The sequence below is a fragment of the Parambassis ranga genome, chromosome 4, assembly GCF_900634625.1.
Source record: "Parambassis ranga chromosome 4, fParRan2.1, whole genome shotgun sequence".
Lineage (NCBI taxonomy): Eukaryota > Metazoa > Chordata > Actinopteri > Ambassidae > Parambassis > Parambassis ranga.
The window spans coordinates 6078863-6102006 of record NC_041025.1 but is presented as its reverse complement, the minus strand read 5'-3'; the positions used below and the strand labels follow the sequence as shown (position 1 = coordinate 6102006).

Genomic DNA, 23144 nt, shown 5'->3' with positions numbered 1-23144 from the left:
GCGCTTACATTGATGTATATTGTTTGTCAATGGCGATTTTGCATACCATCCACTGACCATACATCTGTTCCTCCTATATTTACATGCCATGGCGATTCATTGTTTTTGCTTGTTGATTAATGTTTGCTGACCTTTACATTAATTTAAAAAAATTAATTTGTTGTTCCTCGAACAAAACGTTTTTGCTATTTCATAGTAACATTTCTTCTTCACTTCAATGTTATTTTCAGGCCTAATTGTCATTCCATCCTAACCTGGGTTTATATGTAATATGAAATATAAAATGTGTGTGAAGAGACTATACCAAAGAACAAGGGGATTGAGTTCAAATGTTCTGACAAACAAGGCTTGTAAAAAATGCCAGTCATGTTCACAATGACCTCCGCAAAGGCCTTTGCTAATACCCACCAACTGTGTCCACAGAGAGCACTGGCCTGAGTCATCCTGCCAGTTATGACTGCGAGCACAGTATTGTATAGTTTATATTTTAAGCATGACATCTCTTCTGTCTGTTCTGTCATTTCCCTCTTTACAGCTGACTATGTCATGTACAGTATAAACTGTGCTGTGTGTAAACAGCTGTTTAATGAGCTCTGGTGTGCTTTTTTAGGATGCAGGACGGGAGTTGGAACCAGCCACTCCCCATGTCTCTGCTGCTGAAGGACCCTGCAGCAGGCGCGACTTTGGAGGGAGATGGAGGTGTGTTTTCTGAGGCATCCTCCGATGGTGAACTCTACCTGGACTCAGTGACAGAGGATTCTGGAGATGGAGACTTTGCAGATCTTACTGCCTTCTTAAGTGCAGAAGAGATTAATCGTAGCCTGGACCTGGCCCGGGAGGCCTTTACTTCCACAGGTGAATCTGATGATCTGGGCCCCTCTAATCCTTCACAACAGGAGCAGGCTCTCCAATCTGTCCCCTCCCTTAATGTGCACCCCCAGACTACTGAAAGCTCTGTCCCAAGCCCAAACCTGCCCCATCAGACCAAAGCCCCTTGTCCAGATGACAGTGCAGCAGGTAAGGTTTCCTTCAGTCAAAATGCCCCTCTCAGCAAACCTGTGCAAGTGTCCAGTGAGGCTCTGCCTTCTGCTGAAAAGCCTGCTCGACACAAACCTGTGCAGCCAGTGTATAAGCAGGATAAACCCAGGCTGGTTCACGAAGGCCTGGAGCTAAACGATCGGGCTGCTTCTGCTACAGAGTTCTGTAGCCGAGCTGCAACATTCATTGAGGAGCTGTCATCCATCTTCAAAGGCTCTGCTCATTTGGAGCAGCAGGTGGAGGAAGATTCGTCCTCTCCTGATAGTGGCTATCTGTCTCCAAGAAGCCAGCGCCCAGTCCCTCAGGGTTCAGCCTCTGCTCCTGTTCTGCCCCCAAGCCAGCAAGAGGAGGCTCAGTTCACCCAGTCTGAGATGGGTTCTCAGCCTGAAGGTGTGATGGGAGCCTCTGCAAGGCACCAGCACTCGGGAGCTCCAACGGCACCTGGACCCCTGTCCCCTCCTCAATTCCTCCACAAGCTGAAGAGTCAGGAAGTGGCAGAAGGGAGCCCCATTCGCCTGGAATGCAGAGTGAGAGGAAACCCTCAGCCGCTTGTCAGGTACATTTTCCACCTTCATGACTTTATTGTGCCGATTGCAGGTATTCGATAAAGAATTTTTTTAATGTTAAAACCTAAGACTGTTCCTTTCCCCTATGGTATCACATCATGCACATGAATATGAGTTCAGTATGCACTGTATGAACAGACTATATGTCAGTGTCGGTGATGTTGACCAGACTACAGTGTCAACATCCAGGCTTGCTGGCATGGCCGTTACAGATAAGGTGAGTGAGATGGGAGGCGGCCAAGAGGTGAGAGTTACCCATGTGTTGACAAGCAGAGCACCTGGTTTGGAGTTGGGGGACTTCCACCCTGTGTAAGCACATTTGTGCATCAGTACCTGTGCCAGTCAAAGCAGGATGGCGTCTAAATTATGCCTGGATGAGCTGAATTTCCTTTTCAGAGGACAGCACCCCCTCTCCCTGGTTATTTGCACCAGTTCATCAGCCAACTAAAAATACACCCTTCTCTTGTTTCTACTGCACAGCTCAGTCAACATGCTTGTTGTTTACTACAGACACATACCTGGACTGATTACAGTTCTGTTCAATCTGTTTTATTGTTTAATCAATATGCAGTGTCTGTTTTCTGTTTTTAGTCTGTTTTTAATGATGGTTTAGAGCTTCTGGCAGAATTTCAGTAATGTAGAATCAGACTGATTGCACATAATACAATAGACAACTTGATGTGCTTGGTATCTGGTGAAACCTTACAATCTTATCTATTTAAATGTTGTGGGTTTAAGCTGTAGGCTACTTGTTTGTCTGAGACACACAATATAATGGAAGAAATCCTGTTTCAGGGTGTTTTGAGCAGGTGATTTGTTTTTAGGTGTAGGTGTAATCAGAATACATCCAGGATGCGTATCTCCCCAGTAGGCTCTGAGGGGCCTCCTCTACCGCTGTATAAATAGTCTTCAGTCCAATAGGAGCCAGGCATGGAATGCAGGCAATGCAATGACAAGACGTTTTTCAGTCACCAGGCTCCACATCTCCTCACACCTTCTTGGGGAATATGAAGGTAGACTGCAGCGCGTTTGACCACAGGGAAAGAGGAGAGCCCAGATGCTGTGGCAATGCTAACGTTATATAACAGATATTGTTGAAGCTGAGTGATGTGAAGTGGAAAAGTACAAACTTTAGTGCAAAGTTAAAGAAATCATTTGATACCTATTTGAATTAAGTTCTTGTTGCAAATTGGCATGATATTTGTTTATTTGTGGATGGGTTGTCAGTTTTTCTCTCAGCGGTGTTTGTGCACTGCTACAGAAGTTCACAGAACTTCCTGTCACTTCCTGTATATGCTCCTGTTTGCGGACACTAGATGGCAGCAAACTGTATTATATAACAACATAAACTTGTTCACCTTTTAGATGCGGCTTCTGTTTGTGAGTGTAAAATATATCCACACACTAAAGCAAAGCGTTTATATTATATTTAGACACTGAGACCTTATGTTATAGCCAAACATCATCCCTGACAGTCTTTCCTTGCTATTTTTATGCCCGCATGTCTGCAGGTCACTGCTCAAATTCAGTTTTATAAAGTGTGACTTTAAGTGCCTTATTTTCCATTTACTTCTGATTTCCCACGAGCTGCAGCTTTGATGTCTTTGCCAACACGAGCAGGTGATGCACCTCCTCGCCTCCTCCTCAGGCTAATGAGTTGGGGCATCGCTGATGCCAGCATTTTGCATGGCCAGTGAAAGATGCATTCCTGGTGGCTGGTGGCTGGGCGCGGCCTTCCGTGGTCAACCACAGTTCGTCTCAGCCAAAGTGTCTTACGCTGCTGAGCGGCTGGCATTCTTCAATAGGCTCCCATGCTCCTCACACACACATTGTTGTATGCAATACCCTGTTTATAATGATGCATTTCTGGTATTGGGATTCATGCGAGTTGCGTCCTTGTGGGAACCTGTGCATTTCTTTGGTGTGAGATCATGTCGGTTTTCTTCTTCAAGGGAATAGTTTTGGGTTAAGATTAGTTCTTGGCATGAGAGAATAGGGAATGCATTCAGTCAGTGAAAGACCTCTATGTGCCTGTGTTATTAAAGAGAGCATTTCTAAATAAAACTGATCGTGTGAGGTCCCATTGTGCTGAGCACCAAACACGCCACAGGTGCCTGCTGACTGATATAGGCTATCACTATTTCAATGAACATGCAAAGAACAGGCAGAAAATCCATCTCCAGTTGTGGTGTGCCATTCTAAGCATTATGTTTGATGTTCTTCCCTAATGGCCTACAGTGTAAACAAGGCATTTCAGAACTTGACGTGAAGTTGAGTGATGAGAGGTGAGCAGTTATGTCAGAAAACAGTCCTGGCTTTTTGGGTTTCAACCACATTCACAAAACCACAAAGGAACGTCTGGAGGTTAAGAGGCTGCTGCAGAATTCTGCTAAGAACTCATCTACGCAAGACAGTGTCTCCAACATCAGGAGGAGACGACATTCCATAGATTGATGATAGAATTTATTGTCAAATATACTCAGTGATACTAGTTCAAACTGGAACATACTTTCACGTTTGAGCTACAGTATGATTGATCAGCAGGCACACACACAGCAGGCACGTCTTTGATGTTTTTTTTAACTTATTTCACAGTTTCTTGACTGAATCTTGCAACTTCCACTCCACTAACAATTTTGTGATCAATCATGTGACATGAGAAATGTGCAAGTACAGGACTGAAGGACAGAGTCAGCGGTTCGATCCCTGATATTCCCAGCACTGTGTGCAACCAAAACCATGAATGATGGAACAATTAAAACTCAGCACAGTTTTTAAAATTAGTTGGTTAAAAAATAATGGTAATCTTGGTAGTTTAAATATGTGGATATGTTTCTGTTATCTAAAATGGAAGTATTTAAATCAGTTCCTGATGTCCTGATGAGGGCAAAGATGGGAAATAAGTGTTATATTAGAAATAGGTTCATTCCACTCAGAGATAAGGGAAGGATTCACTCCTGGCAAATCATCCTGGAGCTTCTGTACCAGCTAACAGTTACAGTAGTCCTTCCTCCTACAGTTTGTGAAACAGGCTCTGTATGAGGTCATAGCAGGTGACCCACTGCTGACTCATGACGTAGCCTGACTGTAATGCTGGCTGTTTGTTCTGTTTCTGGAAGGCCATAATTTTGAATTCTCCCTCATGGCCTCATTTGATCTCTGCAGGAAGCGTGGAAAGGAAAAAGCAGTGGTATTTTTATACCTGCCTTTTTTAAAAAAATTCTACAAGCATGATGTCATATTTAAGCTCTAAATAGTGGGGCTGCTCTAATGTTACATTAACTGGGTGATTTAACAGAAATGTAACATTCCTGAAGCATGAAACCGGTTAAGAAAGTAAAACCTAAAACTGCTGGTACTTTGTGGAGACTTTGCACGTTAATGTGAGGTAGTCAGTTTGACGTATCATTTAGTTCTCACTATGCTGATAACACAGCTCTGCGATGTAGGTGTGAAAAAGATGTTTAAAGCTAAAGCACATTTATGTTCCAAGCTGCCAAAAAGAGACTTAACCATAAATAGACAATTTATATCACCTCATTGCAGACACCTTCCCCCTTTAAAACCTGTGCTGATGCAGATAATGTACAGTATGTGCACATTGACATATCAGCAGTAAAACACTCAGATGGACGTACGTCAGTGGTATTCTTCACTGATATGTTAATGGCAGCTGTGACGGATGGGGCTGCCCTGTCTTTGCCTGGTGGTGGCTTCAGCCCTCTGCTGGCCTGGAAACAGAGTGTGAAGTTTCACCCAGTGAGGTGAGACTTTTCCTGCTCACTTTCTAGCCGTCGAGTCTGGCAATGCCCTGACCTTGACTGTCAATGACATGTAGTCCCGAAATTTACACTAATGCTCTTATCCAGTTTCACAAACTTGCCTCCACCATGAACACAGACAGATACAGCTCCATATAGCTTTGATTGTCCCGTGTTCATAGATCTTTATTATTGCATAGGAATTATAGGTAGAGTGAGATAAGCATGGGGCTCCTTCTCTAGGCCTTAGATATCAAGTGTAAGTGCTTTCCATCCATAAGGTTAATAATCTTGGCTTTCTGCACAGACCATCCACACAGCCAAGAGGAATCAAGGATCATTAAGAGCAGCATGTTGAAACCTTGTTTAGTGCTAACACCATGAAAAAGGATTTATCACTTGTATTTATCACTTGTATTTATCACTTGTATTTATTACTTGGCTTTGTGTTCTCCAAATGATCTAAAACAGTGTAATGTGGTTTGTAAACCATCAGCTGAGAAATGAGAAAAAAATGAGAGCAGAGGGTAATGAGATTTGTGGGGAGTTATACAAGTGGATCAGTGACAGTTGAAGGAGTGGAATACCAGATTTAATATGAAGCATGTCTGTTGTGGACAAAGGCAGCAGTCATGCACGGCAGAAGGATGGTAATCCAAGACAAGTTCAACAGCAGGATGGGCAGAGGACACTCCATAAATCTCAGCCTTGAGCTAAAGCCTGTCCTCCTCTGCTAGTGTTAGCAGGCCTGTTTGACCTCATCTGTAAACAGGCACACATTTACCATAACCATTATGTAAGTCCATCAAGTCAACCACGGTCCGCGGCACATGAATGCTCGGAAACAAATTATCTGAGACTCTCACCAAATGCTTTACTCTTTAGTGTATACCAAGAAGTAGCAGGTGCATTGTGTGCAGATCATCTCTCTACCTCTCCCTGTACCTGACAGCTTTCTACTGAGAAACTCAGGTCCTGTCTGTGTCTGGTTTGTAGTTTTGAGTCATCCAGACCTCTGGGTCTGCTCCACAGCTGGGCTGCAAACAGTAAGCACCAGGTTGCATTCCACTGTTCACCTGTTAAATGACTCTGTGCTATTCATCATGCTTGATAAGTCATGGCCATTAGATTCAGCTTACAGTAATCTGCTTTTTGATGAGATATTTTAGGCCATTATTTTTCTTGGATGTTGGATTCCTGTGTGTCTGCCAACGAACTCTGTTTGAAGTGGAGCCCGATTCAATTATGTATCTCTGACAATATTGAAGTGGTGGAGTTCAGAGTGTGCTGCTTGAAGTGATAGTGTGTGTCCCAGCTGATATCATGTGAACAGAAAAAGCAGCAGACGCTGTTGGTGCTGTAAATGTGTGTACATGTATTGTCCACTAGAGTCTGCACAGAGATTCGGGTTTTACGAGCAGATGAGAGGTCAGATGGGACTCATAAAAACAAGCCCAAGTCTTCCTTCCCATGTGCATGTGACAGGATAACAGCTGTGTGAATGTTAAACTGTCTTACATAGAAGCTCAAGATATGCATCTTTGTTCCCCTTTCTCTCTATGTTTGTCTTGAATTAAATCCTTGCCTTTCACTTTAGTAATGCTGCTGCTGATACCCATTGGAGTGGGGGGTCTGTAGGATTGGATTTCATACGAAGGAACAGGGAGGGGGAACAGAGGAAGAAGTTTAATGTGTGTCTGATCAGAGTCCATAAATTCAGAGGGAGGAGAGGAGGTCGCAGAGCTCAGACCCTGACTGCAGCAGGGTCAGCCTGTTGTCTCTTCTGCCATTTATCTCCTCTGGCAGGAAATCTATAATTCTTTTTTAGTGTTCAACACAAACATTTCAGTACTGAATGATCTGGATTCAGTCTGTGGGGTATCTGAGAGGTGGTCTGATTGTCATGCAAGCAGATGTTTGTGCATGTTAATGTATTTGTGGCATGGTGGTGGGTGGCTGGTAAAAGGGGGGGGGGTCGTGCTCATTAGTTTTTTCCTTGGATGTTTATTTACTTGTCTCAGTCCACAAATGGAAGTACACTCTTTTCTCTGTGTTGAAACTCTCCTGAGCCACAAGTTGCACGTTGACTGTACAACAGAACAGAGCAAAAGTCATTATAATGAACAGCTCTTTAAAAGATGTAGCTGTACAGTGTGTGAATCAGGGTGTATGCATACATGTGACCACAGATCTGCTCAGTGAGGTTCAGCTATTGCATTAACTAAATCTAATTGTTGTTCCCAGAAAACGTATGATACATACCTAAAATTAGTGCTGACGCCAGCTGCCGTGTGGTTTTTCTTACGATGAAATTACTCAGTGGCAGGAAGATGGATGGCTGTGGTTGTGGAGGAAGTTTGCTGAAGCTCTGTGTCTGATGGAAATACTCCCACAGGTGTGAAGGTGTGAACACGAGCGAAGAGTTCACGGTCACAATAAGTAGTCACTTTGTAATACAACAGCCATTTAGACATCTTGTTATCCAGCAATCTGTCTAAAATGTTTAAACTGGATGTTGCTTTTGTTGTTTTTCACACTGCATTTATTTGACAGTAGGGAGGATATATTGTCCTACATGATGACATCATGAGTGGACATGGCCTCTGTTTTTGTTAGTGTCATTTGGTTTCCTTGGTGCAAAAACAGAAAATTGCCATGACAGCATGGACCCATTTTTGTGATGTCAACTGACCGTTGAAAGACCTTTTCAGATGAAGAAATGTAAACCATGTAAATGGTTGTTTGGTTGGATGTGTTGGGGCTGGGAGAGTATTTATATGTATGCGTTTGTGTTTTAATGCATTGATGCAGCTGTGTGTGTGAATGTTTTCCTTGAGGACACAAAGCTGTCTGAGAAGGCTGGTGTCAGTCATTCAGTAATTAATGGGAACATCCAGAGACTATAAAACTCCTTCCTCTTATTAACCCATGTTTTATAGTCACTTAGAGGAAGTAGGGGACTTTTCATGTCGTTATCACTACAAATGGGAGTAAATTCCTTCTTGGAATAAAAGAACCGCATGATGACAGTGTGAGCCACTGGGACAGGACGTTGTTAGATGGAGTTTTATGTCATTCACTGCAGACTCACACACAGGCCCTCTTAGTAACAAGCACCACAAATAATCCCACCTGCCCTCTGGTGGACTCTGACGGTCTTCACTGACAGTTACCAAAATAATCTTGAGCTGTGTTAAAGACTGAGCGGAGCCCCTGCAGAGAGTAAAACACGCCACACCCTCTCATTCTGCTTTGGACCGTACCTCAGCCATCCACCTTCTGACTCTAAACAAACCACAAATGTCAGATTCAAGTCTGCTGACTTAAGTGAATTTGACCTTAGCAGTGTTTGAGATTATTATGGTTTGTGTATGTGTATGTGTATAAAACATGACGTACGGACTTCTCACAGTAGCCACAGCCATATGTCTTGTGCTTGCCAGGTGTGGCCAACTCAAAGTGGTCTATTTAGATCCTGACTATCCCAGCTATTTTTGTTCAGGCCTAGCTGGGCTTTTAAAGTGGCCTGCTTACTTCTGGCATGTGGGTTTTATTTAGTATATTTAGTGCTCTGTACTGTAGCACTGTCATTTTTGTATTTTCATGATACATCCTGCAGTCACACACTGGTTTCCATAGTGACAGGGTCATTTGGCTGGAGCCCAGGGCTTGTTGTGGTGGTTTTGATGGTCAGCAGACTGTAGCTGAGACCTGCACAGAACCAGAAAAAGCTAGTTTTGTTTTTTGTTTTCAGGAAACTGGGTTTACTTGTTAACATTTTTGTATCCCACAGCATGTATCACATCAGAGGGAGTTTACCTACTTCCAGCTCAGAGGGGTTTAGAGTTGCAGTGATTTTGATGAGGAGAAAAACCTGAAGACATTTCAACCAACCACTGGAATTATATGAATGAATTCAGTGTGGGCTTTTTGTGTTTTAAATGAGTCTTAAATGTGTGTGTTTTTTTCTGCTCTTCTGTCTTGTGTGGAATTTGGCAGCTCTGGGCTGCTCCCTCCCCTCTCAGACCTCCGCTCAGTCTGAGCATTGTGTGTAGCTATGTCTGTACGACTCTGTGACTAAGAGTGGCTGTCCTGGTGTGAGAGTGTCAGCGGCTCAGTGTGTGTCATGCTGTCAGGAGGAGAAGCTCTGTGTGCAGCCTGAAAACAAGGGAATCTTTAGTGGACTGGAAACAGCCTGACAGCTCAGGTAAGTTACAGATGGATGACCATATTGATTAGTGATGATGTTTGCTGTTATAATCATGTGAAGGTCAAGTTTCAGTGAGTATCTGTCTTATGTGATCTTTGGCCATATTTTATATATATTTTTACTTACCCTGAATGAAGGTCACATGGCTACATGGCTATACATCCCATTAAACAAGTCTTTTGTGATAAACACCAGCTTTTATTTGCTGTTTTTATATATAACTTAAACTGATGCATATTATATTATTCTTTTTTAACAAAAGCAAAATGTCAGCCTGTGTGTTGATTTGTTTAACTTCTCAGATAGTTATCAAGATTTACATGGAATATGTGTGTGTGTGTGTGTGTGTGTGTGTGTGTGTGTAAGGGGACATCCCCCTGAGTGTAGAGGTGTGTGCATTTGTTGCTCAGCTGCTCGGAGTGTCTGTCACTATTTCAGTCTTTCTCTCTCTCACACACACACAGAGACACATACATGTCATTCAATAACACAATTAACCCCTGCTCTGACACATCATGTAGATACTATTATATTCCAGCTAACAACAATATGAATTGAACTTCTTATATTATAGCCTATGCAGTCTGAACCCTTTGCCTGTTTGGTTTGGATGTCTGCCCTCCTGTAATGCATCAGCGGACAGTGTCAGTTGGTAGCTTGCGTTAAAATTCCTTGGAGAAAAAAGTCCTTTTTTTGCTTCCGGTCAGAGCTCTGACTGTCATCTGCAGCTGCCTGCTGTCTGGAATATTCCAGTGACCTCTGACCCATAATCCTGTGCCACCATCAACTGGACTCCATCATCGGGGGTGGGGGGGGGGTGGCTCTGTTACTTTATTAAGCAAGACTCCTCCAGCATGTATCATTGTTAATTAAGACATTTGTGTTTATATTCACTTCAGTCACACAGCAGAACATTGCATTCAGTGTTAACTCTTCAGTCCAGATGACAACACTCAAACAAATAGGCTGCGATGTGAGTGAACACTTGTATGTTTAGCCCACATAAACATACAGTAATGATGAAATTCTGGACAAATTTGAGTGTCACTTATATAGACATTGAATCATTACAATGTGTCAGAGAGCTGTTGAGTGACCAACAGACAGACTGGTTATGTCTCTTTGCATCACACTGTAAGAAGCTTTAAGTGCAGCTTTAATTTGAACGTTTTTTTAAACAGTAATCGTATGCAGTTGGTTTATAGTTGGCCGGGCAGGTTAATGAGACTTTCAGTGGTACCAGTTGTGGTTCCGTTGAATACCTGGGGGCAGGTAAATGGGACATTATGTGGTATTGTGGAAAGTTACTGCACTAAGTAGGGCTCTGGAGGAAATAAATGTTTTACTTTGGTGAGGTTTTTGCTGAGAGCTCGTTCACTGAGCATTTTAAAGCTGCATTCATTTCTGGTTCTAGTCAGCAGCCGTGGGAAAGAGGAAACCCAATCTGCTTTCTATCTTGCGTTTGCATGAATTAGGGATGTTGAGAATAATAAAGCCAACATTTCTTGCTATAGGGTTTGGGCAGTTTCAGTTGACCTCTATTGTAGTATGTAATTAGGGATAAAGACAGCCTTGATGCCGCTCTTCTTGTCCAGTTGAACTTTGTTTGGCTTCTGTGGTCCATAAGCTTGAAATTCAACACTGAGAGCCGACTTGTCAAACATGTCTCAGAAAGTAGTCTGCCCATATCCTATATTGATTGTTGAATGACTTGTGGGTGTGTGTTTTTTTCTGCAAGCTGGTCACTCCTACATCTTGTGAAGGTCATTTTTTCTGTGTGTTGGAACCCTCCTCCTTTCCCTTCTGTCTTCCCGCTGCGCTCTGGCCTCCACTCATTTGGGTTTGTGGTAAAACTGAGCTTTGCTTCATAAAATTTTCCATCAACAGCAGCAAATAACAACAGGGTCAGATGAGGAGAGTGTGGCCCTCAGCACGCACTACGGAGGCCAGGGCAACAGGGCTCTGGTTTGGCCTGTCCTGTGGAATGCTGTCTTCTTCTTTCTCTTCTTCTCTGCTGTATAGCGAGCACCCACATGTACATCATCTGGCCTCAATTGTCCGAACCGAGATGTGTATAATTGCCCTCTCACATGCTATCATTGTTCAGAGAGCTTGTGAGAGGCTTTTTGATGGAGACGGTGGAATGCTTAATCGCCATCTTGGCTGGCTGCCTTTGGGTGGAGATGAATGAAGAGGTGAGCCATTACTCATTTGCAGCTATTTTGTATGCATGCTCCGAATAGTTGCGTTTTATAATGGCATTGTATTAAGAGGAAATGGGTGTTAAAGCCACACTGTGCCAAAAAGTTTCTACCTTCACTCAGTTTTATCAGAGCACTGAGTGAGTGCTGTTCCAACACACCCTGCTTCCCGTCCACATGAGGCCATTGATGGTTGCATTCAGCCTGTGCCTGTGCCTGTGTGTGACTCAACAAAAGTCCTGGTTCCCCCACTGGAGAACACACTCACATGCTGTGCAGGCCTATCACCCTGTTCAGCACATTCTTTAGAAATAGAGAGGGGATTAAATAAACATCACCGTCTGTCTCTAAATGAGTTAACGCAGTAATTATGTATAATGGTGGATCATTAAGGTTGATTAATAAGGGGGGTTTTATTGTTGCTTCTTGGGAATGGTTTGTGCTTCCTAGTTTGTGCTCAGTCAAGCCTCCGGGGAGTTGATGAGTCCTGAGTTCTGCTCTGCCTTTCATCAAATTGTGTGCCCAAACAAATTTACATTTCCATTCCTTTAGCGAGCAGATGGTCTGTGTTTTAGATTCAGGAAGAGCCTGGTAGATATCTGTGCCATAACCAGAATGGAAATCTATTTGAGAAAAAAAAATAGAATACTCCATTTCTGTTTCTTGCATTTTAATTCACATATGTTGCAGCATGGAAACATTGTGTGCAGGTCTGGATAGATTCAGGCCTCCCCCTGTGAAAACACAAGGCCCTGCTGTTCGCTGCAGAGCCTCAGTTGCACACATGTACAGTTACACGCCATCCATAAGCCTCCTACACAAAAGCCATAGTCATTCGTTTAATGATGTAATGTGTTACATTAAGTCCCTTTCTGTATGTGTTTAATTTAACAGTGCTCAGAAAAACTGTCCTTTAATGAAAGGTATTATTAGTATTGTACAGTCTACATCAAATGGCTGCAAAGGCCATCCTGAACCATTTTTGATTAATGCAGTGAGTGACTTAAAAGGAAGTCATGAGTTTTAACCAGCAAATGAAACCTGAGTTTTCCAAGCAAATCCCCAGCAGACATGGCAGACAACCAAATGAGTTGTTTTCGCTTTTCTCTGCCTGGTTATAATCTGGAAAAATGGATTTCAAAACCACACAGACATATTGGTTTGCTTTTTACTGTCAGTTGCCGGCTGCTGTTAATTTGGAACCAGAGGATTTGGCTTGTTATGTTACACAGGATCCTGTGTTGTCCCTGACTTTCTCTGTCTGGATCATGTGTTTGATGCTGCTGGGTTTTCTGAAGTGTGGGAGCTCACTCTTGGACCTTGTGGCTTGAATCCCTGACACACTGATGGATAATGTCTCTGTGCTCGTGCCATGATTGGCTCTTCATTACTCTCATGCCACAATCTGTTTCCTATCATTTTACACACCGGCCTCTGGCTGCATGATAGGACTTGCTGGGCTTCCTTTGTTTCACTTCAGCAAGCGATGGGACAGAATTAATACACTGAGGAATCTGTGGTACAGAAGGTTGGAGACAGCAGAAAGAGAGTGACAAAGCTCCGCACCGCTCCACCTGTCACCGATACTGATGAATTGCTCTGTGTGATCTGTCTCAGTAATGACAGAGCGTATTATTTTCCCTGTCTGACCCGGCCTGACTCATGTTCACCTCCTGTTCCTGTACTTGCCATTCACTCATTCACTTTCTCTGTCTCATCCCCTGCTCTCTCACCCGCTCTGTCAGGTGTAAATCCTCGAGTATGAAGTGCTGTCTGGATGTTTTGGCTGATTGATTGCTGTCTGGAACAGGAGTCAGCTTGCTGTTTGACTGACACACTGGCATTTGTAAAATCATGTAATGGCCATGAAAAGGGATCTTGGGGAATTTTTATGCTGATAGCTGGAATGTCCTCAGGTCAGGGCTGTGGATGGACAGAACAGCTGCTCTTGCTGGGTTTTGAGAATTCCTGCACCTCCCCCTGCTAATGCAGAGGTCGAGAGGTGAACGAGACCTATAAAGAGATGCATGGTCCTACGTCTTCTAATGGACTCATGACATCCTATTTCAGAATCAATAGCAATCAATGGCAAGAGGCAAATACTATCCAGTTTGACCTGAAGGGGCTGGACTCTCTGTTCTCCCTCTTTTAATCGGTTCAGTGGAGTGTGGAAGTCCTGAATGGATGTGTGATAATACACTTAAAAAAGGATTAGACATTAGTGCAGATAAAGCAACAAATGGGGACATTATTAGCCGTCAGTGGTGTGTGTGTGTGTAGGAGTTGGGGGATTTGACCCCTGCTGTTTGATCCTGTATTTGATGTGGTAACATGGTGCTCGGGGGTTTTTGCTTTAATCATAACCCTGTGAAGTGAGAGATGAGACAAGTGACGCTGCTTGTCTCTCATTCCTCCTGGGTCCTAGTACAGGGAACAAAGCCCGGGTTAGTGAACCCCAGGGAGGTGGTACAAGGCCCAGACGCCTGTCCAGACACACAGGCCTCTGATTGGAAAGAGGGAAAGGGTGTATCTGCTTCCCGTAACACGGCGCCTTGTCGGTGCCTCGGGGTGGCTGATGTGTGGCAGATATGGAATCTCAGACATGCCCAGAGGGTGTGTGAATGAGTAGTTATAAATGTGAGGTTGATTGGCAAGCCTCCATCATATTTTGCTGAGGTGTATTTAATCTCATATATTTGTCAAAAAGACTGATGGTCTTTGTGTGTGAGATTAGATTTTATTGAGACATTTATTTCAGTCATGACTCCTGTTTTAGTGGTCTGTAAAGTGAGCTTTCACCTTTACTGTCAGGACATGTTAAAGTAATCAAAGTTGTATTCCACCTCCTCTGCCAGGTGGTTTTGTGAAGGCCGTGAGCTGCACAACTCTCCTGACATACAGATCTGGAGGGATGGTGATCTACACACACTGGTGATCGCTGAAGCCTTTGAGGACGACACAGGACGTTACACCTGCGTGGCCTCCAACAGTCTGGGAGCAGACAACACCTCTGCTGAGGTTTACATTGAAGGTGATTAAATTATTGCTTTACACTCCTATGTTTGGCCTGTAGTTTGCATGTTTTTTTCCTGGAATCTGTGGTTAGTATCATAAAGAAAAATCCGGCTCTGCTTTTGTTGTTCCATTGCAGGTGCGTCATCATCAGACTCAGAGGGAGAAGGAGCAGCATCAAAGTCCAAATCAGGAACCATGCCTCAGTACGTGTGTTTCTGCATGACCTCTTTCGACTGCTTGACCCAGTGAACCTTGAACCTCTGAACAGGCTAACTGAGCCCTCCAGCAGCTAATCAGGTCTGCTGCCTGCTTCTATTTAATTAGGCTCCGAAACCTGGTCCCACAGAGGCTACAAACAAAATAATGAGACATGAAATTTACCCTGTCAAGGTCACCCTCTGCACTTATTTCCAAATGTTAAACTTTTCACCCTGTGCCAATATCACTTTACTTTTTTGTTTATTTTTTCTTTTGTTCTGCTACATACACAGTTATTGATAAACCTTTATTTATAAGAGTGGGTTTAGCTGAGCATTTTTGTTGCACTCTGTTAAAGATCCTCACTCTAAGTGCTTTCTTTCTCGCTCCATGTTTTTGGTTTTATCTGTTGTAAAAAATCAGCCTCCATCTGGACTACTTCCTGAATTCTGTTTCTGTTTACATACTCAAGCCAAGACCACTGATATAATCTTAATAGCTGGGGAGACAATTTTCTTTCAAAGTATCATATGTTAACTAAAAGCACAAAGAGTCTGGGAATTTCTCCTTTTTTTGCCATGTCAATGTGTTTGTGTTTGTGTGCTGATTTATGCTTTACTTATTACAGAGCGCAGAAGAAGACTACTTCAATGTCCCTGACAATACGCTCCTCATCCCCAAAAACCCCTGAGGTACTTCCTCATCGCTCCACCCTGGTCCAGTCCATGTCTCAGCCTCCACAGCGGGTACGCACAGTGCAGCTTCAAAGACTGGACTCTTCTCAGTCTAACAAGAATCTAAATAAGTGTCTCTCTGCTTCTAGATGCAGAGCCCGGTGTCGTCCCTGTATGCTGGTGATGTGTCAGGCCCTCCTTTATTCACCAAGGTAAGCACATCTTACATACAAAGGGTGACTGATAAGTCTGTGGCCTGAGGCCCATCAGGGGGAGCAGAGACACCCAAACCTTCGTCTCTAGCAACCTCCTATTCCTTCTTCTGAAGGATTCCCAGTCATTCCCAGGCCAGCTGGGTGATGGTGTTTATCCACTGAGCCTAAATTGACCTTGGTGTCATTTGCACCATTTGGCTGTGTCTGGTTTATCTTTAACGGTAATTATCAGATGTCTAGCAACCTCAGTTGGCTGGTGCAACAAGTAGACTAGATCATGGATCCTGAACATTACTTTTCAGCATAAACACCTCCCATATACACTTAGGCCCCTGACTTATCAGTCACTACTCATTTAAAACAGAGGCGCTGGCACAAAGTTAAAAACCTGCTATTGTTCCAAAATATGTTGTTTACTACAGCTTTAAAAAAGGACTAAGAGACTATAGCCCAAACCACAAACAGCAGCCACAGATACATCCATACTTATATATGGTACATCATGCATGCAGTACATGCACGCATACATTCACAGAACCTGATACACATGTCCTCAGACTCTTTGCCTTCCCATAATAACAGCATGCAGTGCTGTGGCTTTCAGCAGTGGGGGTCAGATAAAACATAGACTTTGATGAGAGCTCCTCCTCCAGTTTCAGAACACCCTTTTCCAGCTATGACTCTTCAACACTCCCCCGACAGCCCCCAGACTCTCTCTCCCTCAGGCTGTGGGTCTTGTGATGGCGGGGCTGAGACGGGCTGATGCCAAGCTTCAAACAGCTCCTGCCAAACCCACAGGGGTCAGGTCTCTTTCACTCTCATTCAGCCAGTCAGGCCCTAAATCATTTTCCCATTCATTACAAAAAGACATTTGTTTTTCTTCACCCACACACATCTCCTCAAAAAACTGTTACATGCTTTAATCATCTCAATAAGAGGATGTTTGCCTTCAGTGAAGTCAGCACTGTAATGTTACCCATACAACACACCCACACTGTCAGGCCCATGATGCACATTCTAACCTTGATCTGCCCAAAATATGTCCACGGCACACACACACACACACAGTAAGAGGCACATTTATCTACACTGAGTGCCTTTTGTTGATGGATGCGTCTCCCATGTGGATTTTTTTTTAGTTCTGTAACGCTATAGGCTGTTAAGTGATTGATCGGACAGAGAAATCCAACAATAATGAGGTTCAGACCCAGTTGTAGTACCAGTACAGGTGTGTGCTAACTACACTTAATACCACTGCCTAAAAGAAACATGGTCACACATTTAGAACAGTTCTCTATTGTACCAATGTAGAAGCTCCTATACCACTAAACAGCGAGCTTAATGAAGCTCAGATGCCTTTATTTTCACATGCTTTTACATAATCAGACAGTCGGCTTGTAAATTCTATTTGTGAGAAATCCTGTTTCACAGATGTCCACATTCACAGAAACATTCATATCTGCCAATGATAAACAGATGTTTCAAAAATGATGACTTAAATTTGACTTCCTGACAGACAGAACTACCTCATTCAGTTTATCATTGCCTAAATATTTGTCTTTTTTCATTTAATCCATTTTGGTTAGGTAGACTGATTGTTTTTAAGTATTATTCATGTAGGCTAAAGAGTGGATAAAGTAAACAGTCTGAATAGGACTATTTTCCCAGTAAATCGAATAAAATAAGCTGGAAGAAGGTAACTAAAGTCAAACTAGAATTAAAGTCTAACGAGACCCAAACCACCAACTTATTGCAGACGTCCTGATATTTTATAAGTTCCACACCCTGATCCATCTCTGTCTGCATGCCATCTGTCTCTGAAGCAGATTTATTATTTTCATTACTGGTTTCAGTCTCTACTCGTCATCCATCCCTCAGTCACATGTTTTCCTGGTTCCTGATTCTTACTCCCTGTGATTTACCTTTGATTCTTTTGTGCAGCTGTTGCTGGATGCTCAGGCGTCTGAGGGCCAGGTGGTGGTTCTGGAGTGCAGGGTCCGTGGAAGCCCTCCTCTGGAGGTCCGTTGGTACAGAGAGGGAAGCGAGATCCTGGACTCCCCTGATTTTCGTATTCTTCAGAAAAGTGAGACACTGACATGATGAGTGATTTTTACTTTTGAGCACTCAACTGACTACACATACATGCTAACAAACAAAACATGTCTGTTTTCTTTCCTCTACAATATATTATGCTGCAAATCAGAGCCTCGGTCTGCAGCAGAGCCAGGTACGTAACCTCTGAGATCTATAACTGAGTGACTGTAGAACTTTTCACACTGCTTTCATGTTCCCAAGAACAAACGTTGTCTGGAGACTGCATCAGATCAGACATTAATAGGTCTGCCTCATTGAACACTCATTACACACTCAAAGGGAGTCCCTGAGCCCTTTACAGCACTCATACACATAAACAATGACACACGTGCGTTCATGTCATATTTTGGTGACTCAGGGGTACGTTCAGGTGTTTCTCTCAGACTTTGAGTCACTCAGACATCCCATGTTCAGTGTTCTTCATGAGTAGTCACATCCATGGTTTCTCTCTGCCTGCTGTGTTGAATAGTGACTCATCAGTCTACATGACATATCCATCATCAGGCTTCAGCTCTTCCTGTCACTCTGCTGGCTCTATTACAACTCCTTACAAACAACTCAAGTGTCAACATGTCACTTCATGTCTGTGTTGAATGTTTATCAGCTTCACTCCCACTTATTTAAGTTCCAGGATCATAATCACTGGTTATTAAAGGTGTACTGTTGTGGTTTCTAGAGGAGATCTGCACCCTGGTGATCGCTGAAGCCTTTCCAGAAGATGGAGGTCTATTCTGCTGTACTGCATCCAACCCATATGGGTCTGTTAGCAGCAGAGCCCAACTCACCGTCACTCCAGGTGTGTCTGAGTGGATGCGGCGCTCAGCATGGTCAAATAAATATGTCATTTAGGAAACCAGTCATTGCATCAACTGTGGGAGTGCTTTGAACGTCCAACAACCTGCCAACAGAGGGGCACAGAAAGCTGTGCTGCTAGTATCAGTGGAGGTGATGTTATCATTAACTGGAAAAGACCTATTTTTAATTATAAATACAATATGGTGGTATTATGTGGTATTACAAGATGGGACAGCTGGGAGACTTATTTCAAGCAAAACATTTACATAAAGGCATTGCCGTTACATTTAAATCTGCAAAACTGGCTTTCAGTGTAAGACTAGAAAAGAGAAAAATCAGAACTGGCTCACCATCCTAATATCTGACAGTCCCGCTCTTAGCTCATTTGTTATGTCTTAACAAGAGGGCCATCATTTGTTTTATGTATCACTGTGTAGTCTGTATGTGAGAGAGGTTAGAGGTGTGCAGTGCAGCAGGGCACAGACCTTTCTGTGTGTATTCTAACAGACAAAACAGTGTGTGTACAGGACTCACTGCACAGTTTAAAGGAAAGGCTGAATAAACAGGAATTGCATCAGCCTGACTGGATCCAGCTGCAGCTGCAGATCGGATCAGTTCTGATACAGTCTTGTGTGTGCATGTGTGTGTGTGTGTGCGTGTGTGTGTGTATGTGTGTGCAGTCTTCATGTACTGAGGTATGTGGTGGTCAGGAAAAGTAAACATCTAAAAATTTCCACTTCTCTTGTTTGTCTCAGCAGCCGAGGACTCATCTAGTAATGGCATGTCTGGTGATAGCTCAGGGTTTGAGGATGCAGCGGCCTTCCCTCCTCCTCCCCCACCCACTGAAATCAGCCTCCTGGAGCTGCCACCCAAGATGCTGCCTCAGCCCGGCACTGAGGCTTTCCACGTCAAGGAGCTAGATATGTGGCCCAGTGTGTCTGCTCTGCCTCCAGTGCAAATGGGCTCAGAGGTGGAGGACAAGGACAAAGGGAAAGAGTCTATGCAGAATGGCCAATATCCCAATACACCATCGCCTCCAAGCCTGCCTAAAGAGACCTCACTTCCACCCCCACCTCCTCCTCCACCTCTGCCACAGTCTGACTTTACAACAGATAACTCAGTTACAACCCAAAGTCCAGCCCGAGTGGCATCAGACTCACCTCCAACCCCAGGCAAGCTGTCTCCATCCCCTGGAAAGGATGGTCCACCTCTGCCTACCAAGCCCAAACCAAAGCTGTGAGTACCTGTTGTGTCCCCCATGTGTCTGCGCCCCGGGGGCAGGCTAGTCACTAGGGAGGGCTCGTGGGAGGGAGACAGTCTGCGGTGTTGTGGAAATGATAGTGATTTGTTTTGTGAAAGGGTTAAAGGGGAATCCCAGGCCTTTTCAGAACAAAAGCATTCCCCTGCCTTTATGCTGGTGTCGGTGTGGCATCGTGTGTGCCAGGGCGAGTCTGCCAGCTGCTGTCTGTGGCTGTAAACAGATCTGTGTGGCTTTTGCTGGATGGCTCCTATTGTTTCTGTCTGACCTCGGAGTGCACGCCCAGCCCAGGACAGAGCCATTGTGTTTTTTTCCTGAGCACCTTTTCTGACAGCTCTGTAGGGATCAGGTAGGATGTCACTGTTGTTAGATAAGACCTGAATGGCTTTATTTTCAACAGTCCTGTGTTTTTTGAGATGTCTGCAGTTAACAAGCTTTGTGTGCATGGGTGAGACGGCATGTAACAAAAACTCCCCACTCAGACCAGGGTTGCTGCAATTAAATGGTTAGATTATTCGCCCTTACTCATACATGCTCAGATATCGATAGTGTAGTGTTTCAGGGTACTGGTCTGTTTGTCAGTCAGTGAATCCTGTCCACCACTTCTGACATCTATCAACTGGATTTTATGTAAGATGCTGTACCTTTTCATGTGCACCTGAGGATGAACTGTGAATGAGTAATTATGGTGATCCACTGGCTATTCTGATGCAGGTCCCATTATAAAACCACCCTGTCCACCCTGTAAAATGTTAATTGAATCCAAACTTTATCCTAGTGACTTAGGTGATCTTTGACACATAACAGCATCTAATGTACAGATGGGTTACTGTAAAGCCTGGCATGTATAGTTGCCAGGGGGTCTATTAAAGAAGAGTGAGGCATCATCAAGCTAGAAATTCAACTTTCAGCAAATGCACATGAGAATATTGATCAGTCTGATCAGTTCATTGATGCTGTCGGTGTGCCTTGTTTCAGCTGCTTGTAGACTAGAGTGAAGCTCAGTTTTTGCATTGTACAGTCCGATCTCACTGCATGTGTACTGGATACTTATGGGTGCTGCTGCATATCAGTTGCTACATAAATGTTATGACTTGTTAATTCTGTGATTCCAGAGCTGAGAATATAAAGGAGGAGACAGAGAATTACAGGTAAATATTTGGCTGTGAGGGTGATGCCCTGGGTTTCACTTAAAGCTGTGACACATGTTCTGTAGCCTTGATTTAAGCTACTGTGGAAGGAAAATATACATTAGAAATTATATCAATTAATATCAATACACTGCAGGTTAATAATTCTCTTCTGAAAGAAGAATTCTGGGCAGAAATGACTGAAAGAAGCATATGATTTCAGCTCTTGTTTGCATTCGGTGTATCCAAAGAGCAGGATAACATTCAAATTGTTTCTGTTTTTCCACAACAGCAGCATTAATACAGTAATTGCAATCAGCAACAATCAGCTCCTTACTGTGAGGTAATTAGATAGCGTAAGGCAACCCCTCCTATTTAAATTCTGTAATTACACAGTAAAAACAGCCCTGCCATTAAGCAAAGGTCATGTTTCTGCCAGGCTAAACTCTGTTTCCATAAGTAACTCATGGAGATCAACAGAGGCTGACCGCTGTCGGCCTGAAGCCCCTCAGCTTATCATTTGGCTCATCGCATCCTGTTTGTCATGTGACATGTCCCGTACAGGCTGACGTATATGGTCTCTCCTCTGTGGGCCACAATGGCGCTTTCAAAAGTAATCCCACTTTGTTACTTTAATTACTCGTTTTACAGGAGTTGTTTTTAATGAGACTTTCTAACAAACCACAGTGTTAAACTGCTATAAATTCAATAGACAGAGTGGAAACTATGACCCCAGTCTCTTGTATATTTAAAATAAGGCAACTATCAAGGAATAGCTTGGGCTTTATTGCTTTTACACAAAGGCAGTGAGGACCAGTATGGATTGAGTTTTATTATCTAAGTGAGCTGTATTTAATTCCAGGCATCAATGTCTAGACTTTAATACTCATTTGCAGACGACAGTCTGAAGATTGTTCAGAGTTCTTTAAGTACAGCATAATTAATTAAAGGACAGCTGCAATAAATACAACACTATGTTTGGTATCAATGGGCAAGAGGTCTTCACATTCACAAATCTGGAAAAACTTGTCCTAAATCAGAGGAATAACACACCGGAGGCCTGGTAAAATGGAGGAAGTCATTGTGTGAGTTGGCAGCCTGGAGGGACTGCAGGAGACCTGAGCTGTGAAAACAGACCTGCTGTTTTCCTGTGCTGAAAAGAGACAGAGAGTTGGGGTGTGGGGGGTGGTATTGGTTGGTAAAGGAAATTCTCAAGGGAGAGGCTCAAGTCATAACAGCTGGATCTGAAACCAGACGAAATATAAAGAGAGAACTGCAGGAGCTTTTGGAGAGCTCTGTGTGTAGAAACTTCACGTTTCTACCTGCAGTTGGTGAATTTGATGGATGTTATTTTCAGACTGTAAGGAGGATAACAGAGCCAGTGTTTGCTCTCTCAAACTGCTTCATGGATTAAGCATACAAAGCAAAACTGCTTTGTTAAAGTGACTTGTTGCTTCAAGCAGATGTGTTATGTAAGGGAACTGAAAGTTATCTTGGCACTGGAGCCTGTTTGATTGTGTGGTCTGGAAATTAAGTTTCAGTTGAAGGGTCTAAAAAGAACAAAGGTTTCAGACTGCGGAATGTCACACAGAGACGTACTATGACAGGATACTTTTAGTGATAAATCACATCTTACATCTGAACATAAGGACATATTTCTCTACTGGTTCAGCATGTGATGGCCTACGACCTGTGTGTGCATGCATCTGTTTCTGCGTGGATGGATGAGGTGTCAGAATGTCACTGCTGGTGTCAAGTTTGATAAAGGTTTGTGATATTGTTATTCACATCATTGAATGGTGCAATAAAGTGTTCATACTGTGTGATGCAGCAGTAAACATGTAAAGACATTGCCTCACAGCTTAAAAAACAAGACAAGGCAAAGGAGGAGACACTGAAAAGTGCAGCATGCTGAAGGTGTGACCACCCTGATGTTGACCGTGATAATAAGGGCAAAGCATTATATTATAGGTTGGTATAATGTCTGGG

General features: G+C 43.4%; 1 protein-coding gene across 7 annotated transcripts in view; it reads left to right on the top strand.

Annotated features, from left to right (window-relative positions):
• palld (palladin, cytoskeletal associated protein) overlaps window positions 1-23144 on the top strand; it is a 41174-nt gene that overhangs the window by 1196 nt on the left and 16834 nt on the right. For 2 of the 7 annotated variants that reach the window (XM_028402871.1, XM_028402867.1), the window contains exons 2-11: window positions 611-1594; window positions 14632-14807; window positions 14928-14994; window positions 15618-15735; window positions 15813-15875; window positions 17820-17961; window positions 18082-18105; window positions 18649-18768; window positions 19523-20003; window positions 21141-21176. In XM_028402871.1, the coding sequence (XP_028258672.1) occupies window positions 612-1594; window positions 14632-14807; window positions 14928-14994; window positions 15618-15735; window positions 15813-15875; window positions 17820-17961; window positions 18082-18105; window positions 18649-18768; window positions 19523-20003; window positions 21141-21176 (2210 nt within the window). In that variant the 5' untranslated portion in view covers window position 611. Of the gene's footprint in view, window positions 1-610; window positions 1595-9434; window positions 9573-14631; window positions 14808-14927; window positions 14995-15617; window positions 15736-15812; window positions 15876-17819; window positions 17962-18081; window positions 18106-18648; window positions 18769-19522; window positions 20004-21140; window positions 21177-23144 lie in introns of those variants that run through there. The other 5 variants (XM_028402869.1, XM_028402868.1, XM_028402873.1 and 2 more) reach the window with 5 other exon arrangements.